Here is a 14,815-nt window from a genome sequence, read left to right as displayed (position 1 = left end):
ATTCGTCATGGCCCAGTATAACAGAACGCCTTTTGAGAGTTTGATGCTGTGTCCAACGTCCGGAAAAGCCCCTCGAGAAATCCCGTGCAGAAAAGTGTAAAACCAGGCTCCCAGTCCACGCCTGCCCGCTTCGAATGCGCTCGCTGTGAAAAACTCCGTATGCCGATGTGCCGGGTCCGTAAGGACCACGTCTGGTCTTGGGTGATGCACACTCTGATCGAATTCAAAGGCTTCCTCCGCCGACCCCCGTCTTTGCGGGTATCGTCAAATCTAGGCCCGTCCTCCTCTTGGTCACCCTCGAGGTCCGGGGCTCCACGGCGCGGCCTTCTCGCTAGTGCGGCGCGCCGGCTGCCCTAGTCCTCCGAAACTCGGCCGCCCGTGCGGCCTCACGTCATCATACGTGTGCTCTTGTACACCAGCTTAGGCTCCTCCGTGTCTTCGGCCGCATTGTCGGCCTCCAACTCCTGCTTCGCATCCTTTGCGCTCGCAGTATCCTTCCGCATCGACTGCGGGCGGTAGCTGCGCCCGCGGATCTGTTCCTCGACCGGCGTGTTGAGCGCCTCAGGCTGCTCCTTCCGGACGCGCTCCATCTCCTTGTCGGCCAGCTCCTTGGTCTCGCGTAGCCGCCGCTGGATGTTGGCCACCTCCTCGCCGCAGTCACCGTCGCGGAGGAACTGGTGCGCTGCGTGCTCGCACATGCTCTGCACGTACTCTAGCCCTTTGTCCAGATCATCGTAGATGTCACCCTCCTGCGGTTTGCCGTCGGGGCCCAGCCCGCCAGATAGGTACGATCCTCGGGCCCTGGCCCGCATGTATATGGCCCTGCTGGAGCGCATCATCATGGCCGGCGGCCCGCGCCCCATCTGCCGCGTGCTGACGTACGGTAGCGTCGGCTCGATCGTGCCGTTCCCTGCCAGCGACGCTGATACCGCCGGCGTCGGCGCCGTGGATGTGGTCCCGAGCACGGCCGGCGGATTGGCGGCCTTGGTATCCCCGTCTGCGCCATTGTCGTTGTCATCGTCGTCGTCGTCGTCGTCGTCGGGCATCTCGAGCTCGGCCAGTCGCTTGATCTGGGCAACCTTGGCCGCCATCTTGGCCTTGCGCATCATGTTACGGCTGGCGCTTACAAACTTGACGAGCCCTTCGAAAAAGTTTTGTACGTAGCTATCATAGTACACGATAATCATGCTGCGGGTGCGGTATTTTGGCGCGCCCCCTTCGGCGCTGATGACCGAGTCGGTGCGCTGGCGCTTGCGCAGCGTCGCCCGTGCTCGCGCCTGCCCAGCGGCCCGCACCTGGTTCGTCTGCCGCTGCAGTGCCGACGGCGACTGAGACTCGGCGGGGCTCGAGGGCGCCGGCTGCTCAGCGGTAGCCTTGGCTGCTGCCGCTCCAGCTGCCGCCGCCGCCGCCGTTTCGGCCGCATCCGCCTCGGCCTGCGGCGTCGGGTCTCGAGGATGCGCCTCGGGTTCGTCGCGCGGCTTGAGCGACTCGGTCGATCCCTTGTTCCGGATAGACTTGGCGGCGCCCGACGTGTTTCCCTCGGGCGACGATGGTTTCGACGCCTCGGTCAGCTGCGCCAGCTCGATCTGGCGCTGCTCAATCTTGCCGTTTAGCTCGTCCAGCTTCTGCAGCCAGTCCGGCACGTTGCTGATCAGGTTCTTCAGAGCCTCCATCGCGAGATCCTCCTCCTCCCCGCCGCGTGGTGCCGTCCGCCGTGTGAGTGCCGTCTTGATAGAGGGTGCGTGCGTCGGTAGGCGGGCACGCACCTACGGGAGCACGCTGGGACGCGGTAGATGGGCTGCAAGAAACTAGCGTAGTGGATGTGGCCTACTGGCGTTGGCGCAGGATGCGAAACGCCCCCAGAATCAGACGCGGGTGATGATGGAGCAGTAATCAGGCGTCAAGGTCAAATTCAGACGGTAAACATGGTCGGAGCGTGCGACGCCAAGTTTTGCAGTCGTCGATGTTGGCGAAGCGCAGGCTAACGGGCGATCAGTGTCCCGAGCTTGCTGTCAGCTTAGAGTATGGCCGTGGTTTTGTTCGACACGTCTTGCCTGGTGGTCGAATGCGTGCGAAGGAAGGTGGTGGTGAGAGGTGTCAAGGTGGTCGGGATAGGCTTCCCTTGCTGGAAATGGCCGCAGCAGCCCCCAACTGGACCTGGCTTTGTCGCGTGGGATTGCGGCCAGAATTGGGGCCACAGGGGAGCTAGGGTGAACTAGTAGGTTTGATCCACGACTAGAGGCCGGGGCCTGTTGCCATCTGTTATTATTTCTCCAGGGGTGGCCTGTCTTCGGGTAACAGAGCGAGCGTCTGGAGATCGACGAAACACACCTCACAAGGGAGCATCGCCGGTTTGACGAGGTAAAGAGGGGAGTACAAACTCGAACAAAGGCAGCTCTGCATGTTAAGGGGAAGGAAAAAAAGAAAGAAAAGAAAAAAAAGGCCCGCTCTCCGCGCCGACAATTGCGGGCGGCCCCGAAGCAGACACTTCCCGTCTTGGTCTTGGTGCTGCACCTTGCTGCATGTCGATCACGGACAGTATAAAAACGGTATTATGAGATTGGCCCTCGACCCCTTGCTCTTCCTGTCGACGCAACGCACATGCTGGACGACTGACCGCTGCTGCGGGGGAATTGCGGGCCTGCATTGTTTCTCGCAGGCACCTTCTGCTGCTGACTGCAGAGTTCCGCCGAACTCTCTCTCTCTCTCTCTCTCTCTCTCTCTAATGCCTTGGTTCAGACGGCGCCTGGTTACCCATCAACAGTGCGGCGTTTTCGGCTGTTTAAAGGAAACAGCAGTGCGGCAGGGGTCGGGCCGCCCGCGGTGGCGGTCAGAATAGCAGAGACAGCGGGGGTTAAGCTCTCGGCTGCACAGGAGGTGGTGTTGGATGTCTGCAGGTGCGGGAGTCGTACCTCGATCCGGCGTATCATCCGTAGTCTAGTGGTTAGCTGTCATTCATCAGCACGGCGAGCTTCGAACAAATGTAGATCGTCAATCAGCCGGCTGCCGCCTTTCGGCCGTGCGAGCTCGTGACGCCCAGTCCGGGCTTTCTCTGCATGCAGCCTGGCAGTTCTGCAAAAGCCGACCGTTGTCGGGCGAGACGATGCAAGACAGAAGCCGCCTGCTTACTGCCGCCACCGTGACATCGGTGCCCGGAGGGGCGCAACAGCCGAAGACGATGGAGCGCCCTGGCAGGCGGCACCTAAGTGCGGATGCGAGCTCGAGCCTGGGTCCGCAAGGCGATAGTACGTAGGCGCGACGCTCGGGAGGCTGCCCGCACGTCTCTGGCATGCGCGTCGTGACACGGATCTCCTGCAACGTCCGGGACGCATAAACGCCGTGTAACGATGGCCCGGAATAGGGCTCTTGCTCAGCGTTAATTTGGCAGGATACGACCGAGAGAGGCCGCTCCCGTACGACGTCGTTTTCTAATCTCGACAGAAAGCCGTTGGCAGGCGCTGCATGGCCGTGACAGACCCTGCCTTGTGACTCGGCGCTGTCGAGGACGGGCGAGGCCGGGTCACACGAAGAGCTCCAACACGCGAGAGACATTGCAACTCCAGGTTTCCACCATCTCCGAATCTGCCGGCAGCGGCTGGCCCTTGGCGATCGAATCCGAGACCTCGAGCACCTGCGAGACAGAAGACTTGGCTCTCAGCCGACGGCTTAGTGGCCGAACAGGCCGATGGGCTTGTTGAACCCCTGAGACTGTCTTCTTCTCGGCACGCCAGCCTCGCCAAGCGCCGCTGGCGGACACTAGCTGCCATTGCGCGCTCCCGAAGCTCCAGTATATAGGGCACTGCTGCCTCGCATGGCATCTGGCCATTCCTATCTCAAAACGGTAGCCATGTCGCCGTCGCCTACCTTCCAAGCGGTGTCTGGTCCCAAGATACTCTCGCCGCTCTCCCTTCGGCTAAGGATATCGTAACATCTAGATTCCCAGTGATTGTTGTCAAGCCACCATCTCCATCCGCGAGCCGTTCTGCCGGCTATGACGTGCTGCCACTCTCAACCGCAACTTAGCGGCCTGTCCGACATGGCCCCGAAAGCCGTTTGGTCTCTAACCGTCTTGCCCGCAGGGAATAACCCTGCAGAGAAATGAACGCTCGGCAGGAAATGCCAAACTGCCTGTGCCGGCCGCATGCCGAGGAGGCCGGCTCGAGCCTCACACCCGCATTTAGCGTTAGGCTGACCGCTCATCCAAGATCTTCAGCGTCCGACCGGCTCCCAGAATGATTTGCTGCATTGACAACCTCCACAGCCTCCCACCATTGGTTGCCCAGCGCCAGCTATCAAAGAAACTCCACGGCTTTCTGGCCAACCACGTTAAGATATTCCTTATCCGGAAAGCGGTGCTGCCGGTCTCTGGACAGACAACACACACTGAGTCCAAGGAGACAGCCTCCCATCTCGTCCCTCCCACATATCGCGAATCTCACGCTCCGCAACCACCCACAGCATGCCACCTCCGGCAGCCCCCGGTAGGGCTTGTCACGTTCCGTAGGTAGGCGCACGCAATTTTTAGTAGATCAAGAGCAACCCCAGATTGCCAATGCACAACGCAGGCGCATTAGTGCAAGTACTAAGCTCTTAGCCGGCATCGTCGATAGTGCTTGCTTCCCCAGATTGACCACTGAGCGATATTCCTCCGGTCTGACGGCCAGGACCATCCTCCTCTGGCGATGACCCCGTGGATACGCGGTTTGTTGACGCCCAACGTCAAGCAGCCCGCCAAGGCTTGGATCTTTTGCGGGGTCCGTTCTGATCAGATCGATACTTATTATTCTGCATATGGCCTGTGCGGGTTTGAACCCCTCACGCAATGAAGGGCGGCACCGCTTCAGAATCGCTCTCGGCGTGCGGAGGTCAGAAGAAGAGTGAACTGCCCTACCTCTCTGCCTGGCCAGGCTTTCACACGTGGAGGGTTGGGTTGAATGAATGGGTGGGTCGGGGTACCCCACCCCACACAAGCGTCGATGTCGAGATTAATCGGCGACTTGGCCCAGCGTTGGACGCCGGGACGGCTCGAACGCTCAGCCGTTGTTCTTACAGTACTGACAGCAACACTCCACGCCGTGCCTGGTTTGTGGCAGCTTTGTCACGTCTGAATAATGAGAGCCGTACCTTTGCAAAGAGAGGGCGGCTTCCTCGCACGCTCACCTGACATAAAACACCAAAAAGCAAGACCTTGGCTTCGTGTTCACACAAAGCCAGCCACTCACAAAGTTCTCTGCATCGCCGGACGATGCAACGAGATTGGAAAAGGCTAGCCAGGTCTTGGCATCCGGGGCGCGAGGACCCCGATCCGGGTGGACCGCATCTTCTCCACCGTCGAACAAGCCGGCAGGGCTGCCATGTGCGCCATCGACGTGTCCTTTCCACTCTCGCCAGGGAAGGAAATTACTTTGACGGCCAACGGCTCTTGGCAGCGAAGAGCGATGGGGACTCACAACGGCGAGCCGCAGGCTCTCTCGATGGCTGGACGTAGACTCTTCCCGATTGGCCCGGACCTGCTTCCGTAGCATCGCATTCTCTTCCTTCGGTGCTGCACAGTGCCCACCGCAAAAAGGCGGTCAAGCTAGCCAACAAAGCCCCAGGCTGTCCACGACAGTCTTGATCTTTACCTTTTCTGCTCGCCCCCAGTCGACGCCTTTAAGCGCCTGGGCCGCGGGGTCGTCGTGGTACAAGCCCCAGAGCTCGTCGACAACGACGCTCTTGACCCTGGGCCAGGGGTGGAACAAGAGGGCGCCGAGCCGAGCGCGCGCCTCCCGGGCGCCCTCTTGTGCCCTGAGATGATCACTCCCTTTCCCAGCCGATCCGGCGACGGCAGCATCGCGGCCCAGTTCTGCGATCGCCCCGTACACCCTAATGCATGCCTCTATTTTGCGGACGTTGCCGGTCTTGTAGCATGCCTTCTGGACCTGTAGGCAGATGCTCTTGTAGTTGGCGGCGCGGCACCGCGGAAAGATACCCGTGTGGAACAAGAAGGCCACCACTTCAAGGGTCGGGACGAGTACCCGGTCGACCCCCTGCCAGCTCTGTAGATTCCGGGCGAGCGCGGTGCAGACGGCATCCGTGTCGGCATCCGACCGCTCGCAAACCTCGCACAGCGCCGCACGTGTTGCAATGACCAAGTCTTCGTTTCCCGTGTCGGCAGACGACACGAAGCCGGCCATGAGACTTTCCATCCACTCATCCGGGGCGCGTTTTGCTGCCTCAACGGTGGGATGTAGCCAATCCCGTCCAAGCAAGTCGAGCAGGAAGACAAAGTACGACTTGGACGAGAACGTCGACCTGCGAAACTCGGCCGAGTGGCTGACGGCGGTCAGCAGCTGCCCACTGGCACACCGTACTCTATACTCACTTACCTTGGTTTTAAGACCAAAGCCAGCGCCGCCTGCGCCTCTACCCTTACTCTGTCGAGCTTCTCGGCCGCCAGCCGTAGGATGCGCAAGAACAGCGCCGACACAAACGGCGCTGTATCCCGGCCGTCCAACCTCTCCCACAGCGACTTTGTCGCCCGGATGGCTTGCAGTCGGACGTGAGACCCGACGTCACCTCGGGCGTTGGTTGTGTAGTCGTCCAGGCCTTCGGCCACGAGCCCGATGAAGACCTCGGTGTTCTGCTTGAGGAGGTCGCTACCCGCCAGGCTCTGGAGGATCGAGACCCGCGTCTCTATCTGCCTGTCGTTTCGCCAGCGCTCCGTGATTGCGTCGCAGAGCAGCGTCTTGTCCGCTTCTATGGTTGAGACCATCGGGTACGAAGTAGCAAGCGCAGAGAAGTGGCCGGTCGCTGGGCTTGTCTTGGTCGATGGGCGCTGCCGGACAGCCCCGGCCCACGCCCCGATGACCTGCTCGCGCTCCGCCTTGTCGCAGAATATCAGGAGGACCATGGCTGCCTCGGAAGCTGCCGAGATGAGGTCCGGTTCCTGCCGGACGAGCCACTTTCCTAAGTTGGACCTGACCAGGCCGGTAAAGGTACTTACCTTCTCTAGCCTTGCACCTACCGATTCCGCCAGGCGGGGAATATCGGCACTCTTGGTCATTAAAGAGCGCCCAGGCAACAGGGTAACAGTGGTGGTCGATGTGGCTGCCTGGAGCACCGGGAACGACGCAATGATCAGCCGGCTTGCAGCCTCGGCGATGAGCTCCGGCCGGCGGTAGGTCTTGGTATCACAGTCCTTGAGGGTTTCCAGCAGTACGTCCATCGAGAGGTGGACAAAGCGATCCAGCGTAGCGCTGCCATTCCCGCTGACGGCTGGGAGGGCGTCGAGTACAGCCGCAAAACTGAGAAGGAGGCCATGCCTCTCCTCAACCTGCCGGCCCTGGAGCGATTTGATATGGTCCAGAGCCAGCGATACGGATTGCGTCAGCCGCTGGATGGGGTCTGGAGCCGCCGAGGCCAATTCTGCTGTGATTGTACCGTACGAGGCCCCCGCCGCCCGCCTCGAAGTGGCGTCAACATCACCGACGCCTCTCCAGCCCAACAGAGCGTCTAATATCGCTTCCCCGTACTGGCCCGAGAGCTTGGTCACATTTAACGCGACGTCCTGAAGCGCTCTAGATCTCAGCGCCACGGCGTGGTAGTCTACAGTCTGGACAACCCAGATCCCGCTCTCCACGGTATCTGGATGGCGGCCGATCAGCTCTTGCAGCGCAGCCGAAGATCCCCGTCTGATATTCCCAGCTGGGTCCAAGCACGCGGCGGCAACGAGCTCCGTGGCAATAATCTGTAGAACCGACGCTCCTGAGGTGGAAATAGACGCAGTTGGCACGGCAAGCAGCTCGCGTGTGGTATATCGCCGTGCGAGAGCCCAGACTCCGAAGCATGCTGCATCCCTGACATTTGACCCGACGGAGCCTCCAGAAGTATTGCGTCTCTCGAAAGAGAGTCCCATGAGCAGCGCGTGGACGATGTCGGCAAGGTTCTCGGCTGGCGGCGACCGGCGATACAGCAGGTGAGAAAGCGTGAGCATCAAGCCGTGCCACTCCAACGGATTGACTGCGCTCAGATCTTTTCTGGGCGGCGCTGTAGGGTCCCTGGGGTCCCTGGCATATAAGACGTTCCGGTTCAGAGTCTCGAGGACGGCTTCGACAACCTGAGAAGCCATGTCCGCATCCAGCTTGAGCGTGATGATGCTGAGGCCCTTGCTGGCGGCGAGGCGGACCGGTGTGTCGTTGTCTGACAGGCTCTCCAGCAGGAAGCCGATCGTAGTTTCTATCATCTCCATGCTCGCCAGGTCCTGCTGCGGGCTTCTCAGGGCCAGCACGCATACGGCCCGGATGACCTTGATCAAGGTCTTGCGGGCCAGGGCCGACGACAGCATAGGGCCCTGCTCCGACGCAACGCCATACGCCGCATGAAAGATGGTTTTCAGGTGGCGGTCCATGTCCGAGGTGTCAGCCGACGACACCAGCGTTCCGGCAAGAAAGGCGAGCACGCCTATGTAGTGATATGGCGTCCGTTCCATCTCGTCGGCGCTCGGCCGCAGCGCAGAAAGTGCCCACTGGACCAGCGCGTCGAGGACACCGAGCTGCTGCATGTCCCGACGCATCGCTATCCTGACCAGCAGCGCCTTGGACGCATCTCGCTCCTTTCCGGGGGACGACAGGTACTTAACGGCCAAGGGCAGGATCCGCGTAGTGATGCCGGGGAGTCCGGCAGGCCATTGGAAGCCGGGGATGCGGGCGAGCTCGTCGTCCTCGACCTCGTGTGACGAGATTGTCGAAAGGTCAAACGGGGCGAGCATGAGATGCGACAGCCATAACAGCACAACGTATCTCTCTTCCCAGGTCCACAGGGTTTGGTCGGCCCGCTCGGAGTCTTCCAGCGCCGACAGCAACAACTCGAGATATCTGGCCTCGTTGCTGAGGAAGCGCACGACGACTTTCGCGCCGCGGATCTTGCAGAACGTGTAGATGAGCTTGCAGATGGCCCTGGGAAGCGGCATCAGCAGCTCCGAGCGGGTAGACAGCACTTTGGGGCGGCGCCGCGCCTGCTGGTACTCCAGGAAGGCGTCGCCCAGGGCGGGCAGCCATTTGGGCAGATGCGGATCGAGGAGCTGCGGCAGTTCCTGAAAGGGATCCAGAAGCTGCGGAAATTTTAGACACGGTATTCAGGAAGCTCCGCATGCACTCACCGTCAAGATCAGCCGATCCGTTTCACGAGCCCGGACCCGCGACCGGACCGTCGTCCCGCCCGCGCCATCCTGCTTGCGGAGGAACGGTCGCAGCGACTTGTCAAAATCGGCAATCAGGTCACCCGCAATCTTTTGCAGTTTGATGTCGAGGTCTTCCTCTGGCGCGTCCATGATGGGCCGTCTGTCGAGGTTGTGTGTCTGGAGTGGGTCCGCGTGGAAATTGGGTGTGAAGGCACCATTCGGGTATTCTCAAGGCAGCAAAGATAGCGGATAGAGCGCATGCCACCAAGTATAAGGTACCGACCAAAAATTACCGGTTACTCTATACTCCGGCAAATGGTTACGTAGCCTTTAAGCAGCCATGCTTAATTTAAATCGCTAACGATACGGGTATCAATATAACATCCATTCCAAGCACCCAAACCCAGTTTATGCCCAGCGCGCCACATCTACGAAGTAACCGCCAGTGCCGCCACGAGCACATCCATCGCCGAGCTGTGTGTTGACGCAGTCGGTCCGTTGCCGAGATCCGGCGGCCCGGTCCACGCAATGCCCAGCTGATTGTTGCCGTTCCTGTTCTTCGCCCAGATGGTGTCGGCGTTCTTGACGATGGCCGTCTTGAATGCAGCTTGTGGCGCGACGCTCTGCAGGTACCCCAGATTGCGTACAAAGATGCCCTTGAACTGACTGCCGTCATTCCCGCAATTCGGCTCGCACTCATCAATCTCGTGGATGATGCCGTTGCCGTCACTGAGCCGGGCAATCGCGGCATTGGCAATCGCTGTGGCCTCTCCCAGGTACGACGGATCCCCTGTAGCCTTGGATAGTTCGACCAGCCCGCCCAACACGACCCCCTGGTTGTACGACCACGTCTGCAGGCCGTTATTGACGCAGGCCCCGTCCTCGTTGATCCGTAGGCCGTCGTTGATGAGGTTGTTCTCGTTGATCATGCCACTGCGCTTGAACCACGCCCACTCGTCCTTGGCGATCTGGGTATACCGCTCCTTGCTTCCCGGCACGCGGTTGGCTAGGCTGGCCGCCACGCTCAGGTACAGCTCGTTGGCGATGGCATTCTTGTAGGCGCGCTCCTTGCTCCACCAGATGCCTCCGCCACACGTGCTGTCGGTGCCGCGCTGCATGTCGCTGAAGATGTGCTCGGCCATGGCGAGGTAGCTAGCGTCCCTCGTAACGTCCCACGCCCTGATGAGGGCGAGCGCCCACCAGCCCTCGTCGTCGTAGTAGTCGTTGAGGAAGTCATCAAAGCCCCGCTTGCCCGCGGGCTGGAACGTGTAGGTCGACGTGATGAGGCCGGTTGCTGAGAGCATCTTTTGTGCTATCATGGACGTTCGCTGGGCGTTGTTGAAGGTGTTTGCTATGATACCGGCAACGTCAACTTCGGCAGTGGATCCAGCGTGCAGGGCCCAGTCAACAAGGACGGTCAAGCAGTTCGCGCCGTTCCACCAGCCTGTCGTGCTCCAGAGGCCAGAGGGCTGATCGTACCAGCCCTGGAGCGCTGCGGCAGCGCGCAACGTGTTTTCGGCATACGGAGGGCCATCGGACCGCGATCCGGGCCGTATAGACATAAAGTAGGAGGCACGGGCGGCGAGACCGCCCCATCTAATGGCCACCATCTTGGACCTTAGTGAGTGTGAAGAGGATCGGTCCCTGATTGGAACGTGTGAGCAACCGAGTAGCGTGGTGCTACGGCAAAGGCGGGTGTAGGAACGTTAAAATGGACAGAAATACACCTGGGAAGTCAAGGCAGTGTTGGCGGCTCTTAAATTAGAGACGTTTGAAGGGTCCCTGCCACGGCTTGTATAAGTTTGACGATACCTATAAGTGGCCTCATATATGCTACTAGGGTTGGCTGTTTGCACTCCACCAGAGATGACTCGCTGTCAAAAACACGACAACGATGCCAGGTCAGGTGGAGCAGCGTCTTTGAGAGACGGGTGGTTCTCGCGGTGTTCATCCGAGTTGGCCATGTGCCCAAGCTGCCCAACGTCATCTGAGTCCAGGTGGTTACTCCATGTCCCAAAACGGAAGCTCAATCGTGATCTCCCTGCTGACCAGCGGCGATCTCAAGAGCAAGGCGAGAAGGAAGGACGTGCGCCACGATGGGCCAGTAATAGGACGGGCCATTGAGCACCATATCGGGGGCGCAAACACGCGGGATGGATGACCAGGCCTCTCGGAGAGCCTAAACGCGGCCGGCCGTGGTCCGGGCAACCCGGACACGGGCTACTACGGAGCAAGACCGAGGGTGGGCGGGGCAACGAATGAAGTGCGAGCTTCGCCTGCATGTTGGTGCGATCAGAGGCTTCCTGCGGCCTTGATTGGAGGCACGATCCAGCGCATGGAGTTGGAGAGCGCAAATGTCCAATATGACCCGGCATATGGTCGGCAGGCACCGGCCGGCCGCCCTAGAATGCGCGGCTGCGGCGCTCAGGTGAACGTTGTGTTGCCGTGCCGCTTCCCCCGCATAGAATGCGGGAGGCTGCCGCCACGCCACATGAGCGCAGATCCGTATGTTTTGCCCACGACTTCATATGGCGGATCTGCGGTGCTATCCGCGCGTTTGGACAGCGGTCTGGTAGACGGCCCCGCGAGCGGAACGGGAGCACCGTCCACCGCATTGGGAGGTGATTTCTCTCTCCATGCGGTCCACAAACGTCGGCCAGCGAAGCAGCATATGGGCGCCGATGTTGCCATGGCCACATCCTACCCGTGCAAACCGAAGCTGCAGCAAGCGTGCAGCAGGTTTGGACAACTGGCCGGTCGATGGCTGCGTTTTGCAGCCGACAAACGCGGGCAGTGGCGAACGAATGATGGTGTAACGGTCGGAAAACTCTACCAGCGTCATCGGGCATGGCGGCGGCCATTCTTCGTCGACCATCCGAGCATTGCGACGCTCTGTGCTACAGAAAGTTGCCGGGCTGGAGCTGCCGTGATGCACGGAACTAGGATGATTGTGCACGAACCATGTGTCCACCGTCCACCCGAGCTTGGCGCCTGGGGCTGTGGGTCTGGGTAAGGGTCCAACCAGTGATCACTAGGTTGCCTGGCGTGTGGTGCTCCTTCAGCAGGTAGCCAGGCCTTCTGTGGCCTTCTGTATCTGGTGTTTGGCCCTACGAAAGGTTGAGGTACTGCTTTTTCCATGGGCGCAGCATCGGCTTTTGAGGACAGAAGCTACCCCGCGCCTACCCCGCACTTGCCCCAAAAATCCCCAACCCCAGCTTTTCCCTTAACTTCCGATTCGTGCAGGCTTCAGCCTCCTTCATCATCCACGATGCAACCAGAGGATTGTCTGCTACAGCCGCCAAGTTTCAGCTATAGCTGGGTAATCTCTCCCAACCAATGCTTCGGCACCAAAACTTTTCCACATGATGGGTCAGCTGTGTTAACAAAGCTTCCGCTCAACTGGACGCGCTTACGAAAACCGCGTGGGCAATTGACACCTTAGCCGCTATTCCCCATGATAATCGCCACCTCAAGTCTTTTACTGGACTGCCAGGTGCCTGTTCCTAGATGGCCCGCAGATTACGATGCCGCCGGCTACAGCAAGCCGCTCGGAGAGGTTCACCGCTGTTTACAACACCCTGGAACTCGGCCCCTTAACCCAAGACACGGCGTTGGTGGAGTCGTGAACAGCACCGCTACAGGTCTCCATGAACGCTAGAGATGTCAAGGAGGAACTTGCCTGCGTATCAGATTCACATCGAGACGGCCCAAGAAGACCCTCAAAAGGTGGCACCAGAGTGTGTCGACAATCAGGTCATCGGATATCACCTCAATGCGGCAATACCGGTGCTCTTCGGATTGGCGGGGACTGGACATCGGCCCGTTCACGGACGATATTCTCGTTGGACCGTGCCGAGTACCGTCTCAGATTAGGCCGAATCCTTTGACAAACTTGTCGACACGACGCGGTGCAGACGCATCATTGGCTCGCGGATCCGGGCCCGCTTGAACCTGAACCTTGATGACAAATACCCAATGGCTCGGGACTACACAGCCTTGATTCGGGCGCGTGTGATGCCTCAGCAACTTGCATGGACAAGTGGGCACATGACCAGTCTTGCCCAATGGGTCGCATCCCAATCTGTGTGACTTCCAACGGCTGCTAGGAACATTTTGACTTGTCAAACTCTCCCGAATGGCTCGACACCAGCGCAAGCCCCGCATTTCCGGTCCGATGCCGCCCTGAACTGCACGGTGGCGCCGGTGGCACGGCCGGTCCTCCGGAATGTCTGACCCGGGACTCGGCAGGGGTTATGGGAGCTTGGAAAGCATCGTCTCTCGAATTACGATAAAAGTACGGCGTGTATACCTGCAATCATTGCACGCAACGCCACATCACGCATGCCCTGAGACCTTAAACCCCTCGCCAGCTATGCTTCAGCTACCGCCAGCACCAAGGCGGAGCTAAGCCCGTCTTGGCGCGCTCGGCTGGCCCGAGCGATCGCTCGGGGGAATCGGACCCGCAGTGGCTGAACATCTGTGACAGGAGACCGCATAGATCTCCGCTTCCACCAGACCGCGTGACATACACGTAGTACACGTAAGACTCCAAATGTCCTGATACCGAAAGCGAGCGGACATTGACGGTCTGCCTCGGTGCCGTTGTGCCTGCGCCGCCAAGCTGCAGGTCCGGGCAGATCGGGGCTAGCGCATGCACCTAATCTGAATAGGCAGTGAGGCATCACCGATCGGACGCCACATACGCACTGTCGAGCCGCCAGTCCGCTTGGGCAGCCGCAACGGATTAGCGCGAACGGGGATCGGTCGGGGCGAGCGGCGCAGCAAAAAGTTCGAGAAGGACAGCAGGGTCCAAAAGGCCGTAGGCCAAGTGCGTCGTCGTATCCGTACTCGTGGGACCTTTGCCTCGTTGTCGAGAGTGGATGGGGTTTTTCGGGACATGAGGCTGAACAGAGTTGACAGGTTGCACAGCGGGTACGGCCGTAATATACGGTACAGGTTAACAAGACGCTACGGCGGCGGTGGCGCAAACTACCGGGCTCCCAGGCGCCGGCAATTGCGAGCGGCGACAGGCCGCTCACCACGAACACGGCGTCAATTGGACGCCATCATGCCAAACGTTCGTTCTTTCTCGTTAGCTTTTACAAATTTCGCCGGCAAACAGAGAGATCGGACGCATGCAAGCCAACTGACAAAAGCTGCTAATTAACGCCGGCGGACCCGGTAGGCGTTGGACTTTGGAAAGACGCTACATCCAGCACAATGTCCCCCGGCCGTTGTTGTGCAACGACGCACAAAGAGGTAAAGGAAGCCTCGCAGGGCCGGCTTCATGTCCCGTACGTTGGGCGTAACCATCGCGTGGCAGCGCCCAGCAGAACCTGGGGAGCCGGCCAACGGAGCCTCAAAATAGTGACACGGAGTGTGCCAGGTAAATAGATTGGGAGACTCCCCTCGACGGCGCGAGAGATCCGTCGCTGCTGCATAGCGTCCCAGAACCTTTGTCGTGTCAATCTGGCCGGCATAAATGCCCGCGACCAGTCCGATTTCCCTTTTCTGTCCTCGGGTGGCCGCAGAAGGCGATCGGGCTGGCAACCTTCAGACAACACACTGTGCGCCATGTCAGGGGGGTTAGAAACACCATCGCGCAAGCCCAACCAGCTAAGCCAATCGCAATGTTATTGGGGAACATGGGTCTGT

At 59.9% G+C, this 14,815-nt stretch overlaps 3 protein-coding genes across 3 annotated transcripts; all 3 read right to left on the bottom strand.

Moving 5' to 3' along the window:
* Positions 1 to 386: 386 nt before the first annotated feature.
* MFIFM68171_06910 (uncharacterized protein) lies at positions 387 to 1,673 on the bottom strand (the record flags this gene model as incomplete). The annotated part of the gene is made up of 1 exon (XM_071062330.1): positions 387 to 1,673. One exon carries the CDS (start codon positions 1,671 to 1,673, stop codon positions 387 to 389), a length of 1,287 nt encoding a protein of 428 aa, XP_070918431.1.
* Positions 1,674 to 5,573: 3,900 nt separating this feature from the next.
* Positions 5,574 to 9,310, bottom strand: MFIFM68171_06909 (uncharacterized protein; the record flags this gene model as incomplete). Its single annotated transcript, XM_071062329.1, has 3 exons — positions 5,574 to 6,315; positions 6,369 to 9,091; positions 9,140 to 9,310. 3 exons carry the CDS (start codon positions 9,308 to 9,310, stop codon positions 5,574 to 5,576), a joined length of 3,636 nt encoding a protein of 1,211 aa, XP_070918430.1.
* Positions 9,311 to 9,588: 278 nt separating this feature from the next.
* MFIFM68171_06908 (uncharacterized protein) lies at positions 9,589 to 10,770 on the bottom strand (the record flags this gene model as incomplete). The annotated part of the gene is made up of 1 exon (XM_071062328.1): positions 9,589 to 10,770. The coding sequence occupies one exon, from the start codon at positions 10,768 to 10,770 to the stop codon at positions 9,589 to 9,591; it is 1,182 nt and encodes a 393-aa protein (XP_070918429.1).
* Between the last annotated feature and the right edge of the window lie 4,045 nt (positions 10,771 to 14,815).

The sequence above is a fragment of the Madurella fahalii genome (assembly GCF_045866475.1).
Source record: "Madurella fahalii IFM 68171 DNA, scaffold_3, whole genome shotgun sequence".
NCBI lineage: Eukaryota > Fungi > Ascomycota > Sordariomycetes > Sordariales > Madurella > Madurella fahalii.
The sequence above is the reverse complement of the archived record's forward strand: the minus strand, read 5'-3'. Positions and strand labels throughout refer to the sequence as shown.